Below are 14427 nucleotides of genomic sequence, written 5' to 3'. Positions count from 1 at the left end.
ATAGGGGAACTGGAAATTACTAAAATTATTAACAAAAAAAATTGAGATATTGCCTACAGGACGAAATCATACACTGAGAAAAAACGGGGGTGCGATTAACTTTTTTTTCTTCATAATTTTAACACTTTTTAGGTGTAAAAATATATCAACATTTTTTAATGTTAATTTTACACCTTTTTAAGTGTAAAATTAACTTGAAAAAGTGTAACTTTAACCCCTTATACACCCAAAAAGTATAATATTTACACCGATTTCGGATCAATACTCCAGGGTAAAATTAACATTTCCGGAATGTAATTTTAACTTTTTCGGATTTCTCTCAGTGTGTGAATCCTCAGCTCGTTTATCGTCCTAGATGATAGGGGAGACCGGGGAGGTTTGGGACACTTTTTCATGTTTTGACTTTGAGACAGTATTCCAAAAAATCACGATAATGTATTACAATTTCATGCGGTCTATAGGATACTTATGGGTATTGACTTTATAAAAAGTACTCGATAGAACTTGGAAAACAAACTGAGTTTTCTTGGAGAAGATAAAACATTTAACTTGACGCTTTGTCCCAAACCTCCCCGATTTGGGGCAGTATGGGACGCAAAAGGGGATGTTTGGGACGCATTTTTTCTCGCATAATTTGCATCATTGGAGCACATTAATTAATTTAAAATACTAGAATAAAAATATTTGTAATCGAAATAAAAATGTTTAATCTTTTATTTCATAAAAAATCGCCTTGTCCCACACTACCCCTGTCCCAAACCTCCCCGGTCTCTTCTATACCTCAAAAGTATCTTAACATCATTTACCGTTTACCGGTTCTCAACCGATATAAACCGATTCATAAATTACTTAAAAGATCCCCCAAAATAGTTTTAAGAGTAATAGAATTGATTTTCTTACGAAAACTACTTATCGGCTCATAACAGGTTTATTCTCGGTTTAGAACCGATTTATAAATCGGTCAGGGGTAATGTAATTGAATTTCGGATAAAAAATTAGGTACCGATTGCACCGATTGGAACCGGTTCAGTTTTATCGGAAATTCCAAGACCTTTCCAACGATCGCAAACATGATTCCATTCCGATGAGAAATACGCCCTCTAGTCTCTAGTGTCTTTTTTAACCTCTGACTTTGAAAAAAAAAACGCTATTAGGAATGCTTCAACGGTATTTTCGTACGAGGACGAAATGTTCGCCTGGATAATGGATAATCTCTAAAACATATCCAAAAATGAAAAAAAAATCGCACGAAACATTTTCGAACAATCCAAAAAGGAGAGTTTTGAAGGAGAAGGGGAGGGGTGGGGGAAAATGAGGGATACGTTAACGATGCTTGAGTCGACTTATGGGGGGGGGGGGTCCCCGAAGATCCTATGTCGCTATCTCTAATCTTTTAGTCTCCAAAACTGGTGATCGGTCTGTGTCGGACGGACAGACGGACAAACAGCGTGACACCAAAAAAAACTCGAAATATTAGATTTACAAAATTGTGCTAAAATATGGCCCTCGAAAAATATATATAACTCAAAATCGAAAGATTATAATACTGCTCTTTCTGTAGAGTTCGAGCAGTAAAATGCAAATTCCCTTTAAATTCTGGAAAAAAAATTTAACGCGTTTAATGCATTAAGAATTACAAAATTTGCTTAAACATCAAATGACCAAAAGTGCTCATTCCACCCTAATTCTCCATGATCAGTTGTGGATTAACAGTTCCACAATAATGTGCCTTCTACTGAAATTTCCCAATATTAACATTTTCCTCCATTGCTTCCCTATTAAACACAAATGATGGCAACTCATAAAGATTATATATACACAGAGTGTATTAAAAGTAGCGCGTGAAAGAAAGCAAGGAGAATTTGCCTGAGTAAAGAATTTGCACATCAGTTGATAAATGTGATGTTTAAATTGCAGATGAGTCGCTGAGTGATTTGATAAAAGAAGCACAGAGACGGTGTGAGTCTGGGACGCATTGGAGTACAGTGATTAATCTCAATTTGGTGCGAAGATGATGGAGAAGGATGCGCTGTGCGAGTGGGTGAGAGACAAACCGATCAGCATTCTTCAGCTCGATGCAGCTGATCGTGCCGTTCTTAAAATTGCAGGTCAGTTAATTATTATTTTCTCGTGTTTGTGTGAAATTCTTTCAAAGTTGTGTATTTTGTCAGAGAGATATACGCATTCACTGACCTTTAAAAGATATTCTCTGCGTGTGTTACTTCCCTTTTTCTTTGCAATGCTATTGACACCTGAGCATTTGCGCGGTTTCTGTTTTAATTTCTTTTTGAAGGGGTTGCTTGCTACATATCAGGCAGACAGGTGCTCAGCAAAATATCAAACAGAGTTGAAATTCTTTTAGATAATTGATAGAAATTAAATGAATAAATAATGAATGACAAAAGATCATTTGATTAATGAAACTCTACTGAGAGCATATTAAATTTAATGTCCTAGAAATCACATTTTGTTTTTGTTTCTTAAATGCAACTCTTTGCAATAACTAATGCAACATTTCTTCTTTCATTCGTTATAAGAAGTGATAGGTAAATAAATTGAAGGTGGTTTATCCTTTTGAGGACTTGTTTGTGAGTCATCTGCCAATGGAAAAGTGATTTTTATTTACTTCATGAAGCGGGGGCGTGTGAGCAATAAATGAAAGAATTTGCTCAGTAACACTAAATTTAATTTTTTACCATTCATTGTTCATTTATTTTATTGATGAGGTAGGTGAGAGTGGGAGGTAGTTTTCTTGTTAATTAATGACCAACTTCTAGTCGTTGTGGTCCTAATATCCCTTTGAGGAAAGGGATATAGGACCAGAAATAATATGCCTTACCCAATCAAGGAAGTCGGACCTTTTATGCTTTACAGCATGTACACTGAGAGAAATTCGAAAAAGTTAAAATAACATTCCGGAAATGTTAATTTTACCCTGCAGTATTGATCCGAAAACGGTGTAAATATTAACCTTTTTAGGTGTTTTATGGGTTAAAGTTACCTTTTTTCATGTTAATTTTACCCTTAAAAAAAAGTGTAAAATTAACATTAAAAAATGTTGATATATTTTTACACCTAAAAAGTGTTAAAGTTATGAGGAAAAAGGTTAATCGCACCCGCTTTTTTTCTCAGTGTATGACAAAGTAATGCCTTGCGTGAATCTTGGATAATAGTACAAGCTGATAAAAACAAACTTCCTTTTTTTTCAAAAACGATAAAATCATTCCAAAATTCAAAACTGGCTAAGAAGTGCGCAATTTTGGTTAAAAAAAACCATTTTTTTTAAAGAGCCTTTAATCGTATAGTTGTGAAATAATTTTAGAAGTTTTTAATATTTGACATTGATAAAACCGATAGAAGAACTAATTTATGGATGAAATCGATGAAATATTCGTTAAGACACTTCTTAAAACATATCCAGAAATAAGAAAATCATTTACTAATTAAACCTTTAAAAAAATATGGGTTTTACGGGGAAGAAGGACGAAAAGATAGAATGGGAAAGGAAGCAATTGTCATAGATAATATTGACTAATAGGGGGGTGTCATCGAAGATCGGAAGACGATATCTTTTGCAGTTTGTCTTTTTTGTCATTTCTGAATTCTGTCATTTTGTCTCACTCTTTTTTGTCATTTTCTGGGTGGAGGGAGCACACTACTCCTCTTTTTGCCCAATGGGAATTTTTGCCACTACCTCACTTATATGTGTTGAGAGTCGCTAGTCTTTATTTAAAGGATACAGGAAGCAACTCACTTCGTTTTAGGCAGAACACCCGCTCCACGCGGAGAAGTGAAATGCTCGAAGTTCCTAAGCCCTCAACTGCAGCATTCACAAGGTCACTAATCTATCTTGCTCCAATAGTGATCAATAATCTCCGTGACCACGTCCCAGAATTTACATGGAGCAATATCAAGTTATTTCTGTCCAGCGCTTCTGGAGACACTATCAGGAGTCTTCTCAAATCGAGATATAATTAATATTCTGATTTACTCTATTTATCTTTTCTTCCCCATTTTATTACATAAAAACAGCCTGAATGGCTCACCATATAGTACACTCTTTCTGAACTGTCTGTTCCTAAAGATTGAATAAATTGAATTGTTTGATCCCCAGTCCTGTGAGAAACTTTTAGACAAATAAAAAAGATTAAAAAAAAATATCTTCAAGAAATATTAGATCATTTACGGGTACTTAACCGATTTAGGACCGATACAACCGAGTTGAAAATTTCAAGACTTCAGAGAAATATGAGTTTTATGCAAATCGATTTAGAGTTTCAGTTTAAGCAAATCACTTCATCCTTCCTAAATATTCTCGAGACTGTATGTATCGCAAATTCAACACTTAATTTCTAAGCATCAAATCGCATTACTGGACGCACTGTTCTTAACCGTTATTTACTGTTCACTGTGAAAACCTGCAGAAAAATACGCTAAAGATAGAGAAAATGAAGTATTGGAAAATGGATAAGGCTGGCTGAGGACAGGCCAAAATGGAGACTGATTGCGAATGAAGCCAAGATCCGAGACAGACTGTAATACTACAAACTATGGTGATATGCGTTGCCCTCCCTAATTATAGGTTAAATGTAAATCTTGTCAATCTAGATTGTAATGGCCATGGTAGATCTAAGAGTGTGAAGTAGAAGTGCTTTCAAATACTTAATTACTAGGTGGTTGCAACGTACCTTTAGGGAACCAGACTTCTCGCACTGACCTCCTCCAGCCTTGGCAACTCTCCGTCAGTTCGCTCCAGAAACATAGCATAGGTCGCTGTCGAAAAGTCCGTCCTATCGGAGGCTCCTTGCGAGTTTTCGTAACAATTTTGCTTTTACGGGGAGGAGTTGTTAGTGCCTCGTCCAACTCTCTAGAACAACCAGATCCTTTGTTATTTAGCCTCAGGATCGTGACTTCCCACTGGGGTCAGTTACGGAGTCTTCTATCACTAATCACGAAAAGTCCATTATTTAGAAGAATTTGAGAACAGAAGTGCAAAAGAAACATGTTCATTTTTAATTGGATAGCATCATACGAAAAAGAAAAAAAATGAAAAAAAAAATCATTGGCTGGAACATTTTTTAGTACATGTCTGCGGCTCAAGTGCTTCTGCGTAATCGACTTCTTTTGTCTTGGTTCCTGTCCCGACTATTTGGTGGTTTTGGAACATGACGAGGACTGGAGAAAACAGTCGTGACAAGATGCAATACAAAGCAAAGTCTATTATGTAGAAGCCTGTATAACCAGATCAGAAGAGTCATGTACTAAAAGGAATGTTCATGACAAAGATTTTCCCTTTTCATTTTTCACTTTTCGACAGTTTTGTGGTTTTAGAACATGGCGAGGACTGGGAAAAGTAGTCGAGACAGGAACCAACACAACGAAAAGTCGATAATGCAGAAGCATTTCAGAATAGTGATCTGCTGAAAAGCACATTCATTTTTCATAGAAATAGCACCATATCCCTTCCTTTTACGTATACGAATTTCAAAATCAAAAGTTCGATCTGATTTAGAACAAGTCTTAGATTAATTTAAAAAGTCTTTAAATACCAGATAAATTTTGATCTTGTTAATGCACGAACAATTTGATGTTTTTGTATCCTAGAAAGCTAATTCGATTATATTTTGAGCAACTTTTGTGGTAATCAATGAATCGTTCCAAAACGGTTGTAAACTGGTTATCATCCAAGATTGCATGAGTTCGAACGTTTCCCGAAATCTGGATCACTTTGCCACCCCCCTTTTTTATTGCTTTTCATCATTCCAATGGCATTGGAAGTCCTTGAACAATAAATATCAATGTGATATCTCTGAGAAATAAACGCAATCTTTCTTATCAACTCTGATTGCTACAAGATTAACATCAAGACGGAAAAAATGAGACACTGCACTGTGCTTTATGGCTGACCTCTTCAGTTAATATTTAGCTTTATTGCTAGCCATGCGGAAGACCTAACTCTGTGATCAGTAAGAAAAAAAAATAAGATTGAAGATGATTTTGTACTTGAAAGATGTTGGCCAGTGATTCTTTTGTACATAGTCAGGTGGACTTTTTGAATAAGTGAGATAAAGAGGGAGAATAAGAAAAAAAAAACACAGAGAAGAAAGGTAATTGGAAGAAGAAGAAGCTGCCAAAGTAAAAGTAGATGAAAGAACAACACCTTTTAACGGTGTTTCGTGTTTAACAGTGTTGTTTCGTTTCTTGTAAGTCTTTTGCAAAATTTAATTGAACACATATATATGACTTTGGTGTATAATGACTTGTAGACATTTCGAAACTACATTTATAGACTCCTTTCTCCTCACTATATAAGAGCCAAGAGAATAAAATTATGGACGATGATGAAAGAATTCTTCCAATTCTCAATGCAGAGGCGGAATTTTTCGCATTTGACTGTATAAAGTCAAAACTCACCTTAAATGATGACTAATAGGCGCTATTAACCCATTCGAGTGGTCTCAAATAAATTTACATAAATTAATTCTTTCGTAGGTGGACTTTGAGTTAAAAGTCATGTCGGAATTATTAGCCATCTCGAACATTGAGTACTTTGGTTCATTAAGATCACACACATGACCGAACGAATCATATCCAACGATACTTGAAATTTCTTTTTCAAATTCAATTGTTAGAAAATTAAATATCAATTAGTACCTATACATTCATATACCTATATCTAGGTAGAAAATCACATTCTTTCTCTTTTAATCTTAACTCTTTTTAGATAAAATATTATTGATAGCATTTATTGCCTTGATATAGATATAGAAGTGTTACGTGTGACGAAATAAACATGATCTAATGTTTTCAAGTTGTAATACACAAACCACAGATCGTTTTTATTTTTTTTTCCACATCAACACCCCACGATAGATATAGAAGGATTTTAGTGGTGGATAGAGTATCCGAAATGCAATTATTTTAATGCAAATTTTCTTTTAAATACTTTATCGCACTATTGTTCACTTCTTCTGATTAACAGAGTAGCGTGTCTTAGGTACATTTAACTAATAAAATTTAGTTCGTGACACGCTACATTTTGTGGAGTAATTGCCGGTTGGAAACAGAAAAGCGTCACTTAGTCTTAGATGGTGAAATTACTTTCTTTTGAGGGAAGTATTAAAAATTGAAGAGGAAAAGGTGTTTTAGAGTCCAATTGGGGAATTGTTTCATGCAAAACTATTAAGATTTTTTTTGCAAATGCTAATTACCACAAACCTTTTAATTATATTACGCTGATTTGTTGGTTTTCTGTGTTTGTGGTATGATATAATGAAAGTACAAAAATAGCTCAGTAAAAGCAACAGGGACAAACCCAGCTTCTGGTAATAGGGATCGATTTGATGCAACTTTAAAGATGAAGATTCATTGATATTGCTAATAAAGGGCAACACGAAAGAGAAAAATGAGTATGCTATACTATACTATACCGCCGTCTTAGCCTTAATACACAACCTCCAAGAAGTATTTTCCTCTTGATTAGTGTAAACTTTGATCAGTAAATAAATTTAAGGGAATAAAAAATTAAATATTTTTTTATGACTATCGAAAAGGTTTATTAACTAAAAGGCGTAAGGCAGAAGTCCTAAATTTTAGAAATTTTGGACTGGTGTGATTAGTGTATTTCAAGATTTTCCGATGATCGCCAGTGGGATTAAAATCACTTCAAGATTAAAATACTTTTTAATCTTCCCCAGAGCTTTAGGCAAGTGCAAAGCGAGGGAGGAGAAGGAAAAGGTCCTTGCCTCCCCCATTACACGAAATTCAATTAAAGAACAACTAAACTGAAAATAAATTTTAAAAAATTCTAAGATTCAGCTTGCCTTAAAGGGCATTTTTAACTCAAGAAAAGGACACTTACGATTCTTAGGGGAAACTGGGGCACCACCAACACGGGGTACCACCAAACACTGCGATTTTTTAATAAGATATTGGATATCAGAGGATAAGACCGATAGTAATTTATAGGCAGGAATTTATAGTCGAGATAGTCTAAGTAGTTTAGAAATAAAAATTACTGTTTGGTGGTACCCCGTGTTTGGTGGTGCCCCAGTTTCCCCTACAGACTTGAAAGGTCTTCTGTTGAGTCGTATAAGAGAAAAATAAATGAGAAAACTTTTAAGTAAAATTTCAAAAGGAAATTGAACTAATTTTAATCAGTTTTCCTTAAGAAAAAAAAATAAAGTAAATAATAGGGAACCGGTGACCGTCGAGGAATGGGGTAACTTAGAAAAAAAGATCTGCACTTCAAATTATTTATATTTTTATCCTTCATTTTGGCTTGCTTTCTTTGATTTTGATTTCTTTGTGAGGAAGGCTTGAAGTCCGATCCGGAAGCTTTGTAAAAAATCGTCTTTTTCTAAGCTATCCCATTCCCCGGCGCTTACCGATTCCCTATTTTGAAATTTATCATCGGAAAATACTCATAAAGCTAATATATTCATTCTTTAAATGAAAAGAGTTTATGAGCTATCCGGACCGTTTAAAATCATCAAAATCGGATTAAAATAGGGATTTATTCCGATTGTTTATGGTAAAGTTTAAGAACCTTTCTTGGTCTAAGAACGTTTCTTTTGGAACATTATTATCAAACTTAAGCGGAATTTCCAGCAAGAATAGCTACTCCAGCTACTCAGATCTGAAATCATCAAAATTGATGTAGAAATGGATCAGACAGTAGAATTTCCTCATAAAACAGTTTTTAATAAGTGATTTTTTTTTCAAAAGTCTCAGTTCTCAGTAAAGGATTTCATTGCGTTTTTAAGAACTTTAAATTTATAAAAATTAAATTCAAGTTGGATTTTTTGCGTATTCACAATTTCAAATTTAACCCATCTTTTACTAAAATCCTATCTACGCCCTTGGCTTTCGGTCCGGATATGGGCTTTCTTCAGTAGTTCTAGGAGTATTTCTATTCGGTTTTCTTCATTAGCTCTATCAGGGAACTAACAATTGAGGATTTTTTTAATTTAATGTAATTTGGCCCTTCTATTAACAAGTTCTCTTTGTATCATCAACGAAATATATTTCTTTATCACTTGCCTTCTACGTTTGGGTTTATGTTCAAGCTAACAACATCCAGATAATTCTTCTTTAGTATTGTCTCTTTGAAAATACTCGGCACATTTCCCGGATATTTTATTATTATTTTTAAGTTTTATATGTTCAAAAATCATGCATTAGTGAAACTGCCACACCTTATGCGAAAAAGAAATCCTGGAAATTGTTTATTAAAGTGCAATCGAGTTAAGCTTTTATAGCAGTCAAATTTCCCGCTTAATTGCAATAAATGCTCTGCTAAGGCAACCCGAATATTCGAGAAGCAATGTCTCTCTTCTAGGCCAGCGATTCTGGTGGTGGAGAAGACGACTGTGTTAGAGTTAGTCGATTATACGATCTCAGTAAGTACGGACGTCAGTACTTGGTGAGTAGTGAAAGTGTTAGGACGTAGCGCGGAAGCTCGCAACAGTCTGGAGCCCACACCAGTCGATGCATAAGCAGGTCACTCCCAATTATTATAGATATTAGAATGGATTGTTGGCTTGTTCCTTACACTTTTACCTTTCATTATTCAAATTACAGTCATATTTGTTATCTTAAAAAATCTAAAGGGTTAGCTATAGCTACAAAATACTTAAATGTAATCCAAAAGCTTGGTTTTAAATTGGAAACTTGCTAAGCAGTGACAATATATTGAATTCTGATATACCAATAACGAAATAGAAAAGAAATGTAGCCTGCTACAATGATCTCTCTCTCTCTCTCACTATACAATCTCGTATATTGATATTTTGTAAACAATTTATTGGTTTTGTTATCATGTCGAATTGACACGGAATTTAATTAGATCCGCATATCCATGAAGTTTGCAACGGATGAATTTGTTGACCATATTTACCACAATTTAGTATTTTTCTCACCTTTGTATTATAGGATGAATGGGGTAGCTTTAGACATACATGACATTATAAAATAGGGCTAGTTCTATTTAAAAATAGGCGAAAGAACCTATTTCAAAATTGAATACAATTCATATTTCATTTGCCATTCATAGAAAAATGGTTTTGGGTGAAACTGCCCCATCCTGCTCTAGTCCTATTTTCAAATTCAATTCAAAACAATTCCTTATTTAGAAAGAAAATTTACAGAATGTTGGGTAGGGATTCATAGGAAGGATTCTACTACGTTTACTATCTACACTGCTAAAAAGAGTTGTGTTTTCGGGTGTCACTGATGGGGCGCCTAGCTCGAGGGGTTAAGTGACACCTTCGCACGCAATGACGTCAAGTGGCGCTCTCGCTATGTCTCATTCTTAGAATTGTGGAAATTGACATTCCTCTTGTGGATATACCTCGATGGAGTGCGGTGTGAGTGAGAAGAAAAATTCTTCAACCTCCGTCATTGAATATTTTAATACGTGGGGTTAGTGTGTGTGTATAAATGTCTCTAATAGGTGTACTGGAAAGGTTTGTATGTATGGTATTATGATTGTTTATGTGTATGATAAGCCGAATCTTAACGATTTGAACGAAGTAAAGGAGGAGAAACGTACGATGACTGGTTCTATGGGGGCGACTTCGGACCTTTCTCACATTTAATTATATTGGAGAGATTTGTGTATGGCTTTTTTGTTGACTAGTAGCAATGTGTTTGTAATTAAATACATGAAAATATGAATGTGTTTGCGGCTATACTACTGGAGAGCCGCTAAAAGCATACAAATTTTACTTTCAATCAACAGGTTTGCAGGTTTAGTCTCAACTTGAGTGTCGAATGAAATTGTTGCGTTTTCTCCTCCATCACACAAAACTGTTATTCTATCAAGTAGTTGCAAAGTGTTTTTAAAGAATTAGAGGGTGTATTTCCATCTCCCTCATTTATTTCTGTGCAGTTTTCTTAAGGGACAATCTCTCTTAAACATTCCGTCCATCCTAGATTCCACCTGGATTGTGTTCTCTGATTGGTTTTATTTTTTTTTTACAACAGTGTGTTTTGCTCATCAATTTTGTAGTTAGTAGATGTTTTTCTTTATTTCTACCTCTTGAGAGATTATAGAAGGTTGAGTTTTTTATATTTTAGTATCGTGTCTGAAAAAGGGAATAAGAGTGGTTAGAGATTAGATTATTGTTGAGAGAATGTCAATTGTTCGATGATATTGATTCATTGATGAGATTCATTAGTATGTCAATCTCTCTTCTCTTTCTGTGTCATTTTTGAACCACTGTTCTCTCACCATGTGATGATGTATTGTGGCCTGTTTTGGATATATTTACTGTGTAAGCTCATATGGGCGAGAGAAGATAACAGTGATGAATCGGATGAAGGAGGTGCGAGGTTTGGAAAGACAAGAAACTCTTTAACAATTGCCTATGTATTTGAGAGATGGGTTAACAGAAAAAGCAAAGAACCAAGCAAATAATATTGAGGATAGAGCTATAGAGAGAGAGATAGAGAATGTGAAGAAATTTTTCTTCATTTTTCAATTAAGAGACTAGACAGACAAGAAAGAATCTTCTGTTTCTAATTACAATATAGACAAAGATGATTCAGATGTGGGGAAGAATATAGAAAAGTCTTCTATCTGGAGTTAAATTCATTGTACTTAGTGTACATTCCACTTAAAGTTTTACCTCGAGAAATATATATTACGAAATACTCGTCGAAAGACACCGTCGAAGCCAGTTTAGTAGACTGTTATGTCGTATAGATGCTGATAATTAATTAAATTAGGATTCTGTGTGTTATTTTTTTTCTTCAAAACAATTCATTTACATACATAATACATATTTACTCTTTATCACTTTATCAGATAGGCAAATTATACGATACGATACGATTATGCGATGAGATACCTTATTTTGCGTGGAATTTTTTGAATAAAGATTGAGCTTTTTGGCGCGGTTTAGCATTAACACTAACAATATATTTTGTTTTTTTATCAAAAGAAAAATTTTTGAATAAAATTCCATATTAAAGTCCTCCGTATAAGAAAATCGTATTAAAGATTGCAAATTTTATCATAAGTCGAACTGCAAATTTTTGCTTTGTCGCCATGTTTTTTTTTTTAACTTACCGGTGTATTATCGATATAGGTATTTACGTAAGTCAATCCCATATTTACGAAACAATCCGAGTTTACTTATATTGCAAAAAAAAAATTATCTGAATTTATTTCAGTTTGAATTTTACTATTATTAAAAAAAATGATTACTCTGAATGTAAAAACGTTTTAAAACAAAACACCGGCATCAGGAAAACATGGAGGTTTAACCGGCATTGATCCAAAGTTAAGACTTCTAATTTAAATACAAAATAGGAAGGAAAGAACGTCTGTTAACACTTTAAGGACTTATGTTCGATTGCTTACTAATATCTTTTGTGGTTTTAAAAATTTATCATTCAAAATTCATTTATATCAATTTATTTGGCTAGCATTCTGTATAAAAAAAAAAGTTCAAAATATTCATGCCTTTTGACTGTTTTAGTACAATTTGGGATATGGGATTGGGACACCTCTGTTTAAAGGAAAGCGCAGATTAAAGAAAAGCACGTCATATTAGGTATACTCGTGCTTCATTAGATACAATAAATAAATTTTAATATCCATCCTATAACATCCCATTTCCATCATATAACAATATACTTAAAGCGATTTTTTTAAAATCATAGTTTTATACAGGGGGGGGGGTGACATTAGCTCTAAAAAAAGCGACCAGTTTTAGTGTAAATTTTTTCCTATTTTCGTGCACATTTCACGAGATATCTCCAAAACTACGTTGGTTGCCAATTTGGGGTTTTCGGTTGCTTTTTCGTTATTAAATTTTCTTTTATTTTGTATTAGTATTATTTGCTAATTCATTCTGCAATGACAGAAAACACCTAATAAACTCAAAAGTTTTTCCGGCTCGCTAGAAACATATATGGGAAACATAGGAAATGTCATGCCCCTGGTTTTGTAAGTAAATAAAAAAAATCCGGGAGTACTTAAACTAGTGTATTCGGGATTATATCGGCTTTAGCCAGATGTTTAATTTTACTCCAAAACATCTTGAATTTTCAGACGGAAATCAGTACTACTGAATTTTAAGTTTGAAGGATCATTTGCCCCTATTTGAAGATCCTAAACTTAATCTCTTCGACTTGTTAATCTCTCTTAATCTCTGTTGTTAGGAAATTATAGAAGTTAAAGCTTGCGGTTAAGCCTTATGTGCAGGACACACCTACGACTAACTAGCCAAGTCTGTTTCTGACACGTTGCAAACGCAGTTTAACATTTAGTAGCACTCACAAAAGATCATTTTTTGAGGGTTTCATTCATATATGGGCTTCAGACCTAGGGCTATCCATCTGGCCTAACTCCTCTAATTCCTTATCCAGGCATGATTTTTTAGGGAATTGTTGTTTAGGATTAAATATTAAGGGCAATTGATTTTGAAAAATCAATAAAATTGCTTATTATTTAGATTTTTGAGACGTTCGGGAACTGGGCTAAACCTCCAGTCTGAAGCCGGCAATAGAGTTACGCCCTAGACATACCAACTACTCAAGCCGAGAGACAGCTTAACATAATTATAATCAAAATAATACTTTGACTAAATTCCCTTCAGTTTCCGACTAAATAAGCCATTTCTTGATTTAAGCCTAGATAGGGATTAGTCAGAAACTGATGAAAAGGTAACTTGATCATTATTTTGATTACAATTACGTTAAGCCGCCTCTCAGCTTAAGTCGTAAATGTGTCTTGTATAAGGCATAATAATATTTTATATAGTTTCATCATCATTGCAATTAATATATCTGTCTAAAAACCCTGAAAAGTTATATTTAGTGAGTCGCTGTGAATACTAAATCTCGGTTATAGTATGTAAGGAACTGACTTGGCTTTGAACGAGTTTAGTCGTCTCTAGACTTTAACCGTAAGTGTGTCTAGCACATTAGGGCCGATATAGATTCAAGCTGGTCCTCGAGAATATTTAGCTTATAAAATTCGATAGTAAAGGATTAAGATAAAGGAAATTTATGCAAAGGACCTCTAATTGATGATCCTGAGTTCTCAATGTATGACAGTTTGGGATAAATCTTTATACTACCCTTTGAATGGGTCCTTTATATGAGTAATGTAGTCTTTTAAAACCAGTCTAAAAAGCTTAAACTCAGAAAATTATGAACACCGGTTTGATTTTTCATACCATTATCTCAACCCATTTACAATCTTCTGTCCCTAATTGGGTCAAGAGCTCAATGCCCAGGTCAACTTTAAACTAAGCAAAATAAGAAGTACAAGACACACATTTTCAATGGAATATTTCCAAAAAAAATTGAGTGTAGGCACCTGGCTGACCCCTTTTTCCTAATAATCATTAATTTTATATACTTGTGTATGTATATTCCTGCGGAGTTTTAGGTATGTAAATTTCACAGGATGTA

The 14427-nt window shown here is 34.2% G+C and overlaps 1 protein-coding gene across 9 annotated transcripts in view; it reads left to right on the top strand.

Moving 5' to 3' along the window:
* Positions 1-1922: 1922 nt before the first annotated feature.
* The window catches only part of LOC129802704 (dystonin), a 150580-nt gene continuing 138075 nt past the window's right edge, over positions 1923-14427 (top strand). For 3 of the 9 annotated variants that reach the window (XM_055848731.1, XM_055848732.1, XM_055848730.1), the window contains exon 1: positions 10749-11010. Coding sequence is in view for 1 of the 9 variants with exons in the window: in XM_055848729.1 (XP_055704704.1) it covers positions 2012-2108 (97 nt within the window). In the remaining 8 variants the exon portion in view is untranslated. Of the gene's footprint in view, positions 2109-10748; positions 11011-14427 lie in introns of those variants that run through there. The other 6 variants (XM_055848723.1, XM_055848727.1, XM_055848729.1 and 3 more) reach the window with 5 other exon arrangements.

The sequence above is a fragment of the Phlebotomus papatasi genome, chromosome 2 (assembly GCF_024763615.1).
Source record: "Phlebotomus papatasi isolate M1 chromosome 2, Ppap_2.1, whole genome shotgun sequence".
In the NCBI taxonomy this organism is placed as follows: Eukaryota; Metazoa; Arthropoda; class Insecta; order Diptera; family Psychodidae; genus Phlebotomus; species Phlebotomus papatasi.
Note: the sequence above shows the minus strand (reverse complement) of the source record. Positions and strands in the feature narration are given on the sequence as shown.